The following is a 17,304-nucleotide window of genomic DNA, read 5'->3' on the forward strand; positions in this document are numbered from 1 at the left end:
ATCTAGATTTGTGCTCTTGAAAACTCAAGATTTGACTTCGTTGCATCTTCACTTCAAATTTATCTTTTTTCCTAAAGCATGTTTTATTTTCTGTGAATGAGAATCAAGCATTTGTAGGCTAAAAAATAAAAAAGACACCGACACGTTAATGCTTCCAGTGGACGATTTGCCCTTTGAAGGAAGCACCACACTTGACAGCGGACTAGCATGCAACGCCCAGTGGAACAGTCGAAATACTTTCCTGACAAAAAGTTTTCCGGATTGAAGCGGGAATCGAACCCACACTCTTTGACACGATGCGGCTAAATGCTTGATAACACTAACCGCACGGCCACGAAGCTCACAAAAGGTTAAACATTTCAACAAGTCACAAAAACTTTTCAAATATGCGTATTACGGTCCTATCTAAGCCAAAAATGAAATAATTTTGATTTCAATGCTTTAAAAATATAAAAAAACAACAACAACAAATCTCAAAGTGTACTCCGTCCGGAGTTGGTTATTAGAGGGTTTATAACGCAGTTTTTCAGAATCAGATCAACATATCTGTAATGTTTTCGGTGTTATGTAACATTATATGCCAAAAGTGGCTATTTCGCATTACTTTAACATCTACCGGGAGAACATTTGTTGGATTTTGAAGAGTAACTCAATAGCAATATCCAATATGTCATACCTCAAGCTGACCTTTCCTTTCCTTACTTTACTTTACTTACGCCATACGCCTTTCAAGACATGATTTGCGTCACAGTGTTACGCCAACAAACTATCTTCCCACACTTTCAAGATCCTGTTCCACTTGGTCAAACGACCTAGTTTGTGAAGCTCCTCTTCGTTTAAGTAATACCGGGTGGATTCGTGGTGAACATTATTTTTGCAGGATTGTTGTCCGGCATTTTCACAGCGTGCCCCGCTCATCGTACCCTTCCAGCTTTGACGACATACTGGATACTGGGTTCACCGTATAGTTGCGCAAGCTCGTAGATCATAGATCTAGATCAGGCCTGCCCAACCTTTTTGGCTCTTTTTCGATATAAATGGTTGGTGCATTCGCAAGATTAGACAGATATGAACAAAATTAGTGTCAAATGAAAGCTTGGTAGTATATTTGTCTAATCCATGCTGCAAATTTTGAATTTATATTGAATTTATTTATCAGACTGCAATGTCTTGTCGAGTCCGTAGTAAGCACGACTTTTGGCAATGATAGGTCTTTGAATTGCTCTGCTGCAGTTGTTATCCGATGTTACCAATGATCCGAGGTATACAAATTCATCTACCACCTCGAACTCATCTCCATCGATCATAACACGTCTGCCAATGCGAGCTCTATCGCGCTCGGTTACTCCAGCCAGCAGATATTTCGTCTTTGACGGATTTACCTTCAATCCAACCCTTTCTGCTTCACGTTTCAGCCTGGTATACTGCTGAGCAACCACATTGAACGTTCTACCGACAGTATACACGTTGTCAGCAAAACAGATGAACTGGCTGGATTTATTGAAGATCGTGTCCCACATGCACTTCGCCTAGTCGAAGTCCTTTGTGTGTTTCAAACGGGTCCGATAACGGACTCGATATCTTCTCACTGCACTGTTTGCTATCCGTCGTTGCCTTGATCAGTCTAATCAGCTTCCCGGGAAAACCGTTCTCGTCCATAATTTTCTATAGCTCTTCGCGGTCGATGGGACGCTTTGAAATCGATAGGTGATGCGTCCGTTTTCGATCGCCCGACCACGAAACCGGCTTGATAACTTCTCACAAATCTGCTTACTAGCGACGATAGACGGCGAAAGATGATCTGGGGAAGCACTTTATAGGCTGCGTTAAGTATGGTAATCGCTCGATAGTTCTCACATTCTAACTTGTCACCCTTTCTGTATTTCATTTTATTTACTTAGTTAACATCTAAACAGATAACACTGAATCAACAATTTCACGCCACAATACTCGGTTCGTGGCCGCATCTCTCCATCCTCGGTTCTGTCCCACGCTGGCCAAATCGATGCGCACTTGCCCACCTAGCTTGCTGCGCTCCACGCTTACTTGTACCAACCGGATCCGAAGCAAACACCATCTTTGCAGGGTTGCTGTTCGGCAATCTTGCAACATGCCCTGCCCATCGTATCTCTCCAGCTTTGGCCACCTTCTGGATGCCGTAGAGTTGGGCGAGCTCGTGGTTCATCCTTCGCCGCCACACACCGTTTTCCTGCACACCGCCTGAAAGCTTCACACAATTTTGCACACCCTCCATCGTCGCTCTCATCAGTCTCATGAGCTTCCCGGGAAAGCTGTTCTCGTCCATGCTTTTCCATAGCTCTACGCGGTCCATACTATCGTATGCCGCCTTGAAATCGATGAATAAGTGATGCGTTGGGACCTGGTATTCACGACAAAGATCTGGTCCGCTGTCGATCGGCCGTCAACAAAGCCGGCTTGATAATTTCCAACAAACTCGTTTGTTACATGTGACAGACGACGGAAGATTATCTGGGATAACACTTTGTAGGCTGTATTTAGAATGGTGATCGCTCGAAAGTTCTCACAATCTAATTTGTCGCCTTTCTGGGGCATTTTACCCCTTCCTTCCACTCTTCCGGTAGCTGTTCTGTTTCCCAGATTGTGCAGACAAATGACCAGCCTCTCCGGACCCGTCTTGATGAGTTCAGCTCCGATACCATCCTTACCAACAGCTTTATTGTTCTTGAGCTGGTGAATGGCATCCTTAACCTCCCTCAAAGTGGGTGCTGGTTGGTTTCCAACCACCGCAGTACTGACGAAGGCATTTCCTCCGTTGACCCGTCCTTCATCGCCTGTGCTTTCAGCGTCATTCAGGTGCTCGTCGAAATGCTGCTACCACCTTTCGATCACCTCGCCCGTCGAAATGCTCCCATCCTTATCCCTGCATATCTCGTCTCGGCTCGCGGCACGAAGCCATTGCGGGATGCGTTGAGCTTCTGATAGAACTTGCGTGTTTCTTGAGACCGGCACAGCTGTTCCATCTCCTCGCACTCCGTCTCCTCCAGGCGGCGTTTTGTCCCCCGAAAGAGACGGGTCTGCTGTTGCCGTTTCAGTCTATAACGCCCTACGTTCTGCCGGATCCCTTGCTGCAGCATGACCGCCCGCGCTGCATTCTTCTCCTCCAGAATCTGCCTACATTCCTCGTCGAACCAATCGTTCCGTCGACTCCGTCCTACGTACCCGACGTTGCTCTCAGCTGCATTGTTGCTGGCTGCCTTCACTGTTCTCCAGCAGTCCTCAAGAGGGGCTTCATCCAACTCTCCCTCTTTCGGTAATGCAGCCTCGAGGTGCTGCGCGTATGCCGCTGCGACATTGTGTTGCTTAAGCCGCTCCAGGTCATACCGGGGCGGCCGTCGGTACCGTACGTTGATAACAACGGAGAGCGCAGATAGTTATCAGAGTCGATGTTAGCGCCACGATAGGTCCTGACGTTGATAATGTCGGAGAAGTGTCGTCCATCAATCAAAACGTGGTCGATTTGTGATTCTGTCTGCTGTGGTGATCTCCAGGTGTATTGGTATGGAAGGCTGTGCTGGAAGTAGGTGTTACGAATGGCCATATTCTTGGAAGCGACGAAATCAATTAGTCGTAAGTCGTAAGTTTTCTTTCGTCAGCCGGTGGGCGCTGAACTTACCAATCGTCGGTTTGAACTCTTCCTCCTGGCCAACCTGAGCGTTTAGATCTATAATGATTTTGACGTCATTGCTTGGACAGCAGTCGTACTCGCGTTCGAGCTGCGCGTAAAAAGCGTCTTTATCATCATCAGTGCTTCTGGAGTAGCCCCATCTTTTCGCACTCCAACTCTTCCAGGCGGCGCTTTTTATTCCGGAATAGAAGAATTCGCTGCCTTCGCTTCTGTTTGTATCTTCCCACGTTTTGACGGGTACCTAGCTTCAAGGCTTACGTACGCTACTTAATGCTTTTGCGCGTAATCAGTTTGTTGAGACTTCGGGTAGCTTGAGTCGTTCCACATTGTACCATAACGGGCGTCGGTACGGAATATTGTTCACAACAAAAAGCCTTTGGCGCACTTTAACCATCACAGAGTAGTCTGAATCGATATTTGCACCGCGTTAGGTTCTGATGTCGATTTCTCCTCCTGCCCAACCGAAGAATTGAGATATCGGATAACGATTATGACGTCATGGTTTGGGCAGCTTTCATATTCACGTTCCAGCTGCGCGTAGATAGCGTCCTTATCGTCATCGTCACTTGCTAAGTGAGAGCTGTGCACGTTGATTATGCTGAAGTTGAAGAAACGGCCTCTGATCTTCAACCTGCATATTCGGTTGTCGATTGGCCACCACCCATTCACGGGCCTCTGCATTTTTCCCATCACGATAAAAGTTGTGCCCAGCTTTTGTCTGTTGCCGCAAATCTGGGAGATAGTATAACCATCACTATAGTATATACCGTCGGCCCTTTCCAGCAAACCTCCTGCAGTGCTACGATGTCGAACTTTCGGTTGGAGAATAGAATACAGTGAACACATTGTCCCGTAAATTTTCTTGATTTTGTACGAAAAAACTGCTTTTGAAAATTCCAAAATCAATGACGGATCCTGCCCCCTTAATAATGAGTCGGATAGAATGCGGGTACTTCCCAAGAAATTGAGAGCCTTATCATGGAATTATGCCTGGGTCTATGCCGATTTATCCAGTGCAAATATACGTTGTATGAATAGCGGTGCTGATAGCATACATCGCTATCTTACGATGTTGATACCTTCCCATAAAATTTAGGCGTAATTGAGTTGTCATAGTATGTACACAACGCTCAAGTGAATTAAGATAACTGTGCATTTTATTGATTCGAACAACTTTGTAGAGTATAAAAAAAATCTTAAAAATATTCAATTCGCTGTTATAATAAAACCAAAATATGGGTTCCAGTCGTCGCGCTGTTGTATTTTGTACAACACTGTTGAAAAAACCTCGCTTTTTGTTCGGAACAGCAGCGTGGTGGTTCTGACGGTGGCAAACCGCGCGACGACTGGAAGGTTAAGAGGTGTTTATAATAACTTTCCGAATACACCATTGCTGTATCCTCACTTTTGTAAAAAAGTGACATCATACCTCTGAAACCACCTTTCCGGGTAAACAAAAACGATCACGAATTCAGGACTCAGGAAGCACAGTGCTAAAACAGAAAATAAATCGATACTTACATTCCTTCAAGTTGTTCTGGATGGGCGTTCCCGTCAGGACGATCCGTCGCTTGGTTTTGATCTGGGACACAGCCCCACTGATGGCCGATTTCTTGTTTTTGATCTGATGACCTTCGTCGCAGATGACGAGATCTGCACCCGGATTGAGCAGGTATTCATCCACCTTTTTCTTCACGAAGGCAGCCTTTGCAGCGAGGATGTTGGACGGGGTACGCTTGCGCTTCTCGTAGTTCACCAAGATCCGGAAGGCTTCGTACCCGATTAGCATACAACCGCAACGGTTCGCCGTCGAAGAGTACCAATCGCTGAGAACCTTCAACTTGTCGTTGACGTCGCTGTTATCCGGGAAATAGAACACCTTCAGGCGAGGACCACTTTTGAGCGCTCCCAGCCAGTGCTGTATTTCGTCGCTCCAGTTCATAACGGTACTTTTTGGGCAGATTACAAGCACCCGTTTCGTTTTCAGTTGAGGATAACGCATCACCGTATGCAACAGTGTGATCAACTGAAGTGTTTTGCCCAGACCCATGCAGTGAGCTAGAATGCAGCCAGATCCTGGGTTCTTGTTAATGTATTCCACGCTTCCGTAAGTATTATCGTACATGAATCGAACGCCCTCTTTCTGATGTGGCTTCAAAAGTTTCACAATATCTGGATGGACGCAGATCGCTTTTCCCACTTTAGCGTCGTAGTCCAGCACGAGATGACTCTCCTCCGATCCTGGCTTGAACGTGGTTAAGAATTTCTTCAAATTCTCGTTCTTTTTCTTCAACCGAGAAATTCGAATTTCCTCATCCTTTTGAGCGCTCTTCGTTTCATCCGCCAACTGATCCTGCGTCAACATCGTACGAATCTTGCGCTGTTTATTCTCCTTCTCATCAGTCTCGTTAGTTTCCTCCACTTCTGCTTCACTCTCCGAGCTCAGACTGATACAGTCACCGTCCTTTGCACTTGGCTTTTTCGCTTGCGGTGCAGTACGCTTAGCAGTGGCACTGAAGTCGAAATCCTCCAACTTCTTCTCCTTTAGTTTGCGTTTCGGTTGGAACATGGATACATCCAAAAGTTCCACGTCCGAATCATCACTACCGATTTGATCGGAGCGATCTGCAAGGGAACCATTCTCCTTGCTAAATATGTCTTGCTCGCGATCTTTTCGGAGGGTTTCGTCCACTTCTCGGAACATCTTCTTGCTGAACAACTGCTTGTCGATTGGATCGATCGTAGCTGTTTTACTGGCACCTGTTGACTTTTCCTTGACCGCCGAGTCCACCTTCTTACGCTCCCCACTTTTGAGTTGGCTTTTCATTTTTTCCATGGCTTCTTCGTTATCGGCCTCCGGCATGTCGGAATCGTCGATGAAATCTTTTTCGCTCTTCTTGGTCTTATCCATATCAACCTCCTCGGTTAGCGTGGAAGAGTCTGCATCTTCATTCACTTTACTGTCGTCATTCTGAGCTTCGTCTTCCCCACTCAACTCGTGATCTTTATCCAGGCTCTTCAGGAACTTCTCCATCAAAATGGAGCCAGCCGAATCATCCGAATCGTAGTTTTCATCTTGCTTGAGCGCTTCTGCCGCGCTGTCCTCGCTTCCGGAATCATGATCCGTGTCGCTACTGCTGAGCTGATTGAGCAACTGATTTTTCATGTTTTCGTTACACTTCTGCAGGAACTGTTCTTCAGTCTCCACAATCTCCGTATCACTTTCACTGTCCTCTGATTCGTGGTTCAACTCCACGTTGTTCAAGATGTCATCCATAACACGTTCCTTTTTCTTAACCAACACCGGTTTCTTTTTGACCTCCTGAGGCTTTTGTGGATATGCATTTCTCGCCACTTCCAGGTTTGTCAGGTTACACAGCTTGTCGATTTCCTTATCCCGCAAATTATCATAATACTCTTCCAGTTCGGATTCCGTCATATCCTCAGGTGCTTTACTCTTTTCTCCCTCTTCCTGTTCGGAACCCGATTCAGCTTCCTCTTCGCTGTCAATCTTTTTCCCGCTTCGCTTTGCCTTTCTCTTGATATCGCCATCGCGTTCCTGCTCCTTATGCTCTTCTGTTTGCTCAGTCCTTACCTCCTCTTCAACCAGATAATCTTGCACGACGCCTTCCGCAGCAGGGAGAATGTCATTTACATCCAGCAAAATATCGTCCACCTCTCCTAGGACATCGTTAAGTAAACCACTGTCCGACTGATCATCGGCACCAACATCTTCGTTCTCCTCCTTGCTGGAATCGTCATTGTCGTCTGCCTGTTCGATTTTGTCTTCGGACTGTGCAATTTCAAGCGATGATTCGTGCTTAATGGTCGTAGAGGTCTCGTCATTATTATCATCCATAGTCTCCAGCGCGGCAATGCTCTGCGGTTCGGAGTCCATTTCGGTGTAGGGTTCATTTTTAACAGGAATTTCATCCCCTTCATCCGTCGGCTGTACAACGCTGGCCTCTTTCGATATTGACGAATCCGTGGATCCCAGTCTCCTTGCACTTCTTTTCTTACTCGGTTGTACATTGTCTTCGTCCGATTCCTCCTGTTCTGAGGCAGCTTTCTCCTCGGCCAGTTTTTCCCGCAATCGCTTTGTCTTCCTTCGATTCTGCCTCCTCTCGAACGCTGCCTCGTCTTCATCGTCATCGTCGTCGCCGTATGCTTCTTCGTTTGCCACGTCGCTTGACCTATCGTCTCCATCGCTTGACGACGAAGTTGAACCGCTGTCGCTATCCGATGAATCTTTTTCAAGCGCCTCGGCTTCCAGAGAGCTCAACAAACGCTTCTTATATTTCTCGTTCAGAGCTTTTGCGTTGACTGCTGGGCGTTTGATTTTCTCTGTCTGTACGGATACGTCGACTAGGTTTGAAGCTGCTGCAGACTGGCGACCTACGGTAGCTTCGTTCGACGACAGCTTCAGACTCAATCGTTGAATCGTACTCGTCAATGAAGCCATGTACTGCTCGACTTTGGAACATTCTTCCTTGTTTGCGTTTGACGTTTCCTGTTCCTCGTCCTCTTCGCTTAGTGCTCGGCGATTATTGTTCAGCATATCCAAGATTTTTTCGCACTGTTCAGTGTACAGTTCGCCGTATGCGATGAGATCTTCAACATTGTCGAACTCTAAGCTCTTACGGTTTGGTGGAATTACCTCTGAATCTGCTGTTTTGTTGCCATTATCGTCAATGAGCTGCATTTCTTCCGAAATTGTTTCATCGACAACAGGAACCGTTTCTAACTGTTCAAGAGTTTCTTGTTCTTGATCTGTCTGATGCAGAGTTTCTTGTTCTTGATCTGTCTGTTGAAGACAAGGCTCCTCTTCGGTACCCATTGGAGCTTCATGCTCCATAGGTTCCGACGCATTTGGTGACAAATTGTTAGATAAATCGTCTGTATCCCTTTGATCAACTTGTTCCAATGGTTCTGCATCATTCGGTGATAATTCATTGGGCACGGCTTCCGTGACATTGTCTTCCAATTGTTTCTCCACCGCTTCAGCAGAAGTGACCTCTACCACCGGTTGTTCCGAACTTGGAATGTCGTTCCCTTTGTCACTCGTTTCCGAGTTAGTTGACCCGGCTAGGTCACTGACAGAGTTACACTCCAGACGTTCGGAGCAGTTTTCTGATAGTTCCAATGAAAGTGCATCCGTTTCCGTTGACTCTTTGCGAGAAGGAGCTTCGGTAGGGATAGTCACTTCATTATCAGGTTCTGTTGGAGGAGGTACCTCTTCTTCAGCCATTTCATGATTGTCGTTCTCTTGTTCGACAGGCTTTTCTTTTGCTAGAAGCTTTTCCTTAAGCTGTTTCAGTTGCTCCTCGATATCAGCTATGCTCTTCAATGTTTGATCTTTATCGGCTATGCAATCGTCAGTTTCTTTGAGAAGTTTTTGAGAAATGTCCATGAAACTTTGCATTGTGTCATCCGGTTTTCCAACGTTTGTTGCATTTTGCTCTGTCTGTGAGCTATAAGCGTGATCATTTTCCACGGAAGTTTTGTCATCGTCCGGACGTTCTTCTTTGATGGGCAGTGGACTTTGCTCTAACAATGTTAACAGAACGTTGTCTTCTTCGTTTTCACTTTCGGCGGCATCCGAGTCTAGTGTTATAACTTCGCTACCAAGATTATGCTCATCGTGATGAATCAGGTCCATCTGCTCTGTGGAGGAACCAGCCTCCTCATCATCTGGCAGATTGACCACGGCTTCTTCTATTTCGATTTCTTCCTTGATAGCTATATCCGGAGAAAAGTCTTCTGCCTGTTGAATGCTGAGCAATTGTTGCATATCCAGGTTGAAATCGTAGCTCACAGTAAACCTCTGATCTTCTTGCTGTTTCAAAGTATCGTCCTCTGCGGTGAGATCTATCCTCTTCACTATCCGTATTTCTCCATCCATGACGTGCGCATCGCCAATACTTTTCATCAACTCTTTCCCCAAATCGATCTGTGCCAACAGCTGGTCGCCTGCGGTATCCATTCGTTCAACGCTTGCAGTCGGTCCGATGGTTTCCGCTATCTCGCACACCATCGTCTCCAACGGTTCAGAAGCATTTCTGGGCTGAATTACCGATTGACTGATTACAGAAGCATGTGTGCCGGACCCATTATCGTCGTCGTTTTCATTGTCCGACGGAATGAAAACGTACTCGTCGCTACTCTCCAAGTTCATCTCGTCCATTTCTGTGATCTCCAGCCCGTTAAACAGATCAGGTTCTTCGACGGCTGTGGCCCTGTTGAAGAAAAAAAAAAAGTTAGATTCTTGGAATTTGCGTACCGGGCTACCCTCGAAACTATAAGCCTTATATCTCAACATACCCTCTCGTTATGGATAATATGGGGCTACCTAATAGTTTATAGGCATTACATCAAATATCAGACGTATCTGAGTAACCACTAGTTGCTGATCTTAGTGGTTCAACTAGCAGTGGTGAAAATCCTCGCAAAAAACAAAATGTACGTCCGCTTCTAGAGCCAAGAACAGGATCAAACCACCCGTCATTGGGGAAGTTCTCGGTTCAAGGGCGTCTTCAAATTAATTCAAACGTATGCTCTGGACGAAACGAAACGATACAGAGTCAAAATAAAGCTTCTTATAGCGAGGTTGTGAAATACGTTAGAGTAGGAATTGTTCCGAAAGACTACCCTAACGTGGAGCTTACATCTGCACAATTACTTGCAACACGCAAAGCTATTCTTTCAAAAGTTGCACAACAACGGAAAGAAAAAAATAAACCAAAATTCGGTCAATGTTTGCTTAGGACGGGGCATCTGATTCTTGTCTGTAAAAACCAGGAGACAGCTGACTGGCTAAAAAGCATAGCCTCTACAATATCCGTCGTTGAAGATGTAGAGCTCACTGCTTTAGACGAGAAAAAGATTCCACGTCCTGAGATTATAATTGGATTTTTCCCAGTGAGTGCAGAAGACAGTACAGATGATATTCTGGAACTCCTGGAGAGTCAAAATGAAGGTCTGAATACGGATGAATGGCGAATCAAAGAGCGCAACATCATTAATCAGTTGCATGTTGAGTTGATTTTTACCGTGGATGGAGCCTCGCTGGACGCAATCAAAAAGTGTGAATTCACTCTTGATTACAAGTTCGGAACAGCTCCACTCCGTCGTAAAATCCCTCCAAAAATAAAAATTCCAAATCAAGGAGCTAATAACGACTTGGTTTCACCATCTGATAATTTGAATAATCGCAGATTACTAAAGGAGCAGCAAACTACTCTGATTGGTTCTGGAGTTATTAGACAGACGGCGACTCCAATTGAAAATCAAATAGTTCCAAGAGCAGCTATTTTAATAAGCAATAGAATGAAGTTTTTACCAATTACGCAGTTCATTAGTAAAGATATTGCTGTTGTTTTGATGAAGGTTCCAGCCACTCGAGGAATAGCAGAAATGTATGTTGCATCTGCGTATTTTCCTGGAGATTTGGAAGCGATTCCTCCTCCTGATGTTGTCAATTTCGTTTCATATTGTAAGAAAAACAATAAACCATTTATTTTAGGATGTGACGCAAACGCTCACCACATAGTATGGAGCAGCTCTGACATCAGCTATAGAGGTGAGTATCTCTTAGAATATATAATAACTAATAATATTGATATTTGTAATCAAGGATGTGAACCGACCTTCATTACTTCAACCAGAAAGGAAGTGTTGGATCTGACTCTATGTAGTACTAACATATCGGAAAATGTTAAGAATTGGCATGTATCTAATGAAACATCTCTGTCTGATCACAGACATATTTTATTTCAGTATCAAACAAATGAAATATTCACAAATGAATTTCGAAATCCCCGGAAGACAAACTGGGATTTATATTACCAAAATATTCTAAATGAATCTCACATTTCTGATGAAAAATTTAACTCCATAACAGAGCTAGAAAAAGCTTCTGTACAAGTATCAAATTTAATACAGCATGCTTTTCAAGCAAGCTGTCCAATTACTGTACGTTCTACTAGTAGAGATGTGACGTGGTGGAATGACAACTTAGAAGCATTAAGGAAAAAAACTAAAAAATTATTCAATAGAGCAAAAAGAACCATGAAGTGGGAAACTTATAAAATTGCTCTAACAGATTATAATAAAGAGATAAGAAGATCAAAACGAATGGACTGGAGGCGTACATGTGAAAGCATTGAGAACACTCCTGTTGTCGCAAGACTACAAAAAGTCCTTTCAAAAGATCATGTTAATGGCTTAGGAACGGTTAGAAAAAGTAACGACTGCCTTACTTCTAATGGACTTGAAACTTTAGAAGTAATGATGCAGACGCACTTTCCTTGTTCTACGGTTATAAATTACGATGAAAATGCTACAGAAGACAATACTAGTAACGAATTATCTAGGATGACTTCTCTGGGAGAAATTCATGATAGTAAGGATAACTTAGACTTACTACCAATCTTAAATATGGCTGCTCAAAAAGCTGATGAAATTTTTACAAAAAAAAACAAAGTAGAATGGGCCATTAACTCATTCGATCCATTCAAATCTCCTGGCAAGGATGGAATATATCCTGCATTTTTACAAAAAAGCAATGGAGTACTGACTTCAGCTCTTTCGAATATTTTTAAAGCAAGTCTAGTTTTCGGTTATATTCCAAAGTCATGGCGTCAAGTGCGTGTTGTGTTTATTCCGAAGGCTAACAAAAAAGATAAAACTTCTCCAAAATCGTTCAGACCCATAAGTCTATCATCAATAATGCTGAAAATTATGGAAAAGCTTATTGATCACTACATTAAAACAGCTTACTTAAAACAAAATCCTATAAGCAGAGGCGTCCCGTGAGGAATTTGATTACCTGTGCACTGACTCGCACAAATCGTTTATTTTGAATTATGAATACGAATTTTTCAATTGATTTTTAAAATGTAATTTCTTATTATTAACACCTTAAAATGTAATTTCCAATACTGTATGCAATCTTGAAGTGTCTGGAAGCTATTATATTTGTTGCTTATTGGACGTATTTTTTGTTTGTTTTCTTTGTTTCAATCACTAGTTGTAAGTTTTAAGAATTTTGGATGATTCCAATATACATTGTTTAGGGAAAAGGAAAATTCTCAAAATTTCGCTGATACCAAGGCGATGAAAGAAAAATTTTGCGTATTAATCGCGGTCCCATAGTTTGATAATATTTGACATTAAAATGTATATTTACAGTAAAAATGACCTTTATATGCATAAATTTCAATCATTTTTCGTATTTTGCGAACTGAGATAATAAGTTTAATATCATATTATCAAATTTAAAGCAAGAAGAAAGACGTTTAACTTGAAACTAAACGATTAGCACATTTTTTTATATGAAACTCGGCTTACAAATAAATAAACCATTCTTATGAGCAAAAATCTGAGCTTTTCTGAGACTATCATATAAACCTTCAGAATTCAACTATTTACGCGTTATTTTCCAAATTTCGCGATGAAGGATAAATTCTGTGGATTTCGTGGCTTTCGCGAAATTCCGAATCTCCATTATTCCTAACGTTGTTATTCTATATAATAATTCTTATTATTTACAGCTTGTCAATTGTATCACGATATCTTAGCTTTTTGACGATGTCCAGCGCTGGTACATCTCTTTGTATACTTTTGTGGATACATCAAAGCTTTCAAGTGAAATGATGACTGACTGTTGAACGCTGAAACCCACTTTACGCCCACAGCAATTTATCAGTTGTCGGTCTGTTGAGCAAGAAAAACTATATTCACACATAGTTTATAAATCAATTCAAAGCCACATGAATTTTGTGTATTTAATAAGATAAAACATAATCAATTTGGCCAATATGTTTATAATATCTAGTAGGGTAAGTGTTCCCTTAGTTGTGGGTGTTCCTATAGTTGCGGTAGTGCCGTTTTCACTGATTTTATTACGTTAGCCACAGAACCGACACTGCCAATCGACGTCTTGGCTTGTTGATACACGGAATAATCAAAAAGAGCGTTCAAATTGCTTTAAAACTGATGAAATATCACAAAAATTGCTAAAACTGTTCTTGCTTGTACCAATAGTTGCGGTAAAGTGTTCCTATAGTGGAGGATCCCATAAGAAAAGCACGGATACCGCAACTATAGGAACACAAATTAAAAATATACCGCAACTAAAGGAACAGTGTACCAATAGTGGAGGTATTATTTTTCGCTGACATGCCGTGGATTACTGCGATGAAATCATTTTTCTCATTTAGTCAATGGTCGTTACTTTTCGTTACAACATTAACATGTACATTAATTGCGCTTCTTGAATTTAGGCGATTAAATGAATTTCAATAGTCCATACAACGCCACTGTTGCTCTAGAAATGTCAATACAAATGCACATTCCTGCTGTGTCCATACATGCTATTTTCGTGCACAAGAAAGAGTGCACGGCTGAAATGAACATTCTCTGCAATGGTCCAATGCACGCGTTCATTCTTTGACGTTTTAGCGGTGCCGTGTTATTTATGTTACCATGGAAACGAGTGAATTCGGCACTGCTCAAACGTCAGAATTGTGAACTCGTGCATCGGTCCATACGATGGAGACGCATGGCAGTTTGTCTTGTTTGCTTCGCTGTTTTCGCTTGCTGGTTGAGTAAGACCATGGCGGGGAGAATCAAACGGTTTGTTCACTGAGGGCGATGGACCAGTTGAAGGTGAAGAAATCAAACAACATTTTCAAGCAACTACACATTATGAATGTTGGAAGTATTGAGAATTATAATATATATTTAATTTGTTAGTTTGAAATCTTTGACTGTGCAGTGCACCAAGTGCACCTTAGGACGAGACGCCACTGCCTATAAGCATTCATCAGTTTGCTTATCAATCTGGAAAATCTACTACAACTGCGTTACACGCACTTGTTTCAAAAATAGAAAAAACATTTGAAGCAAAGGAAGTTTTGCTTGCAACTTTTCTTGATATAGAAGGAGCTTTTGATAATGCATCACATAAATCCATGGCGAGGGCAATGTTAAAACATGGTTTTGACATATGCATCGTAAAATGGATTAGTGAAATGTTATCAAAACGCGAAATAACAGCCGACCTCGGTAGCGTATCTATATCCGTAAAAGCTGTAAAGGGGTGTCCACAAGGAGGCGTATTATCGCCTCTTCTGTGGTCGTTAGTGGTAGATGAACTACTGACAAACTTAGAATCACAAGGATTCGAAATAATAGCAGGGCTGGTAGCAGTCAGACAGCAAAATAATAGTGACTTTAGTGACCAAAATGATCAAAAAAGTGACCAAATAGTGACCAAAAAGTGACTTGAAAAAAAACAAGTAAATGGCTAGAAATGAAAATACGTTCTGCGTGTATATTTACCCCTCTACTAGAACCATCAATTTCTTACAACAAAAAAGTATTCATATTGCGATATTTTTTTTTTTTGTGAGCACCATTTTTTTACAAGTTTTTTACACTTCTATTTTTGAAATAAGTGTTGATTTTATTCATTGGCCGTCTGGATCCAGTGATATTCCCAAATTCCTTGGGGGACCGAAGCGTAGCCATAGCCCACGGTAAAATTTTAGGCTACAGATTTTTTTCTCGTGTTCGGTTGTTCATTTTTTGAAACAATTTAATACGAGTCTGTGGATGATGTCTGAAGAAATGAAACGATTTGGTGCAACCGATTTTGAAATACGAGCATTTTTGTTTGTGATACCACTCTGGCCGAATGAGGATCTTGAAAACTTCAAAACACACCATATTCTAATTTAAATATTGCTTCGAGACGACTCAACCGATTTGTATGATTTTTTTGTTGCAGAGAAACTCCTCATTATCTAACATTGTACAGCTCATATTTTATTTTTTTGATAAATTGATCAAAACAAAATGGTGGCCAAAAAAAAATTTATAATGGGTATCAGGTATCAGAAGGCCGGCTCCAGAGGCACGTTCCCCGCCATTTGGGAGATTTGTGCCATCGCCATGTTTGAGCCTATTTCATCATCTACCCGATGGGAGAGGAAAGGGAAGGGGAAGATGGGAGGAAATAGGAGTGGGGTCCCTTGAAGAGGGAAAATCGCATAAGCGAATTAAGAGCATGTAGCTCCATACCACAATGGGTTCGAACAGCGCCCTAAAAAGGGCACTGCAAAACGCATGAGCGTAAAGAGAGCCTATAGCTCATTACCACAGCGGGTTAAGAATAACAGAAGGTCCTGAAGATTCAGGTTACTGAAATCAGTTTCACCTAATAAGTGTTTACCAAGTAATTGGAATCGCCATTACGCGAGAACTTGACAGTTACATATCAGGTGATAAGAAGTTCCATAATCGGAATCACAACTATCACACACAAATGTATCAACACACTGAATATTTGCCATGTGATAGTTGAGTCAGCAGTGGCCAGTTAAGGTTGTAACCAAGCGACTGCAATTCTGCTTTGACAGATTTGTTAAATACTTAGCCACCTTTGGAGTGGCTCAGTAATGTACAGACATCCACTCGTCCCGCGAAGGGAGTTGTGGGGAACATTTTCTATAAGCAAAGTGACAAGCAATTTTGAGATCACTCAAAGCAAGGACAATTGTGTCCCAATTCACCGGAAGTGGGAACATCCAAATCACTAGGATTTCCAATGGACGGAGAAAATCCATGGAATTTGGTCACAACCAATTCACAGTTTGTGGAGTATAACAAATGCATAGTCTGCGAATTTACATTCTTATGTTCATATAGAGATGTAGGCGATTTCCTACAATAAGTAATCCAAGATTAGAACTACTTAAGCATTCCATCAGACTGGAGCTTCTCAAATTGATATCTGAGCTGCTCCAGATGATGTGATGAGTATCAGCATCACTGCCCACAATCAGCAGAAGGCCTTTTCATAGACAGTGAACGATAACTCGTTTGAAATCATCCATTGGGGATGGTTCATCATGTGGTAAATACACCACAAAACGAAAGACGTATTTCCTATTGAGGTCACATATAGAAATATCAATTGTGACAGCACATACATCTCTGGTTGTTAACTCAGAAATGAGTGTAGCGACGTCAGCGCTATTCACGAGCACGTATGCACGAGGCATGGCACGCGAGTATGCCATTTCATGTTTCTGAAAGTAGCAAAAACTGGGTCCACTAGGTTACCTAGATAAAAGTTCACAAAAGTAAGGTTTTTGAACTACCGCCACTTGAGCTGTACCATTTGCATGAGTCTACAAAGATTGATCGTTGCTGACATTTTATGCTGGAGATTGATCTAACTAAGCTATCCTAGCCGTAGCCACTACCCAAACTAGGCAGGATTAAGCTTTTCGCCATCTCAGAACGAAAAAGATCAGCAGCGAACAAAAACCAGATCGGTAGCTCTTAAAAGTCGCCAAAGGCGAAAAGCACAGATTACACTGCATAAAACGCATAATGCGAAACCATAGAGGTGAAAATTTAAACTAAATTACAATGTTTTAATAATCCCACCCTTATTTAGCCTCAGGCTTGAGACTGAAGAAGGGCAGCCGATTATCTCGGAGAAACACAAGGTCACCTGCACCATTGCTCCGGGTAGCACAGGAAGGGCATAATACTGTAGAGGGCGCCCTGGAACTCCACAGGCTCCGTTTGCGGCTAGGTTTTATTTAGACCCCCCTAACCATTCA

General features: G+C 42.6%; 1 protein-coding gene across 1 annotated transcript in view; it reads right to left on the minus strand.

Annotated features, from left to right (window-relative positions):
* LOC5573451 (transcriptional regulator ATRX) overlaps window positions 1-17,304 on the minus strand; it is a 79,833-nt gene that overhangs the window by 25,262 nt on the left and 37,267 nt on the right. The window contains exon 2 of the mRNA XM_001654567.2: window positions 5,189-9,903. Coding sequence (XP_001654617.2) covers window positions 5,189-9,903 — 4,715 coding nt within the window. The remainder of the gene's footprint in view (window positions 1-5,188; window positions 9,904-17,304) is intronic.

The sequence above is a fragment of the Aedes aegypti genome, chromosome 2, assembly GCF_002204515.2.
Source record: "Aedes aegypti strain LVP_AGWG chromosome 2, AaegL5.0 Primary Assembly, whole genome shotgun sequence".
NCBI classification, from domain to species: domain Eukaryota; kingdom Metazoa; phylum Arthropoda; class Insecta; order Diptera; family Culicidae; genus Aedes; species Aedes aegypti.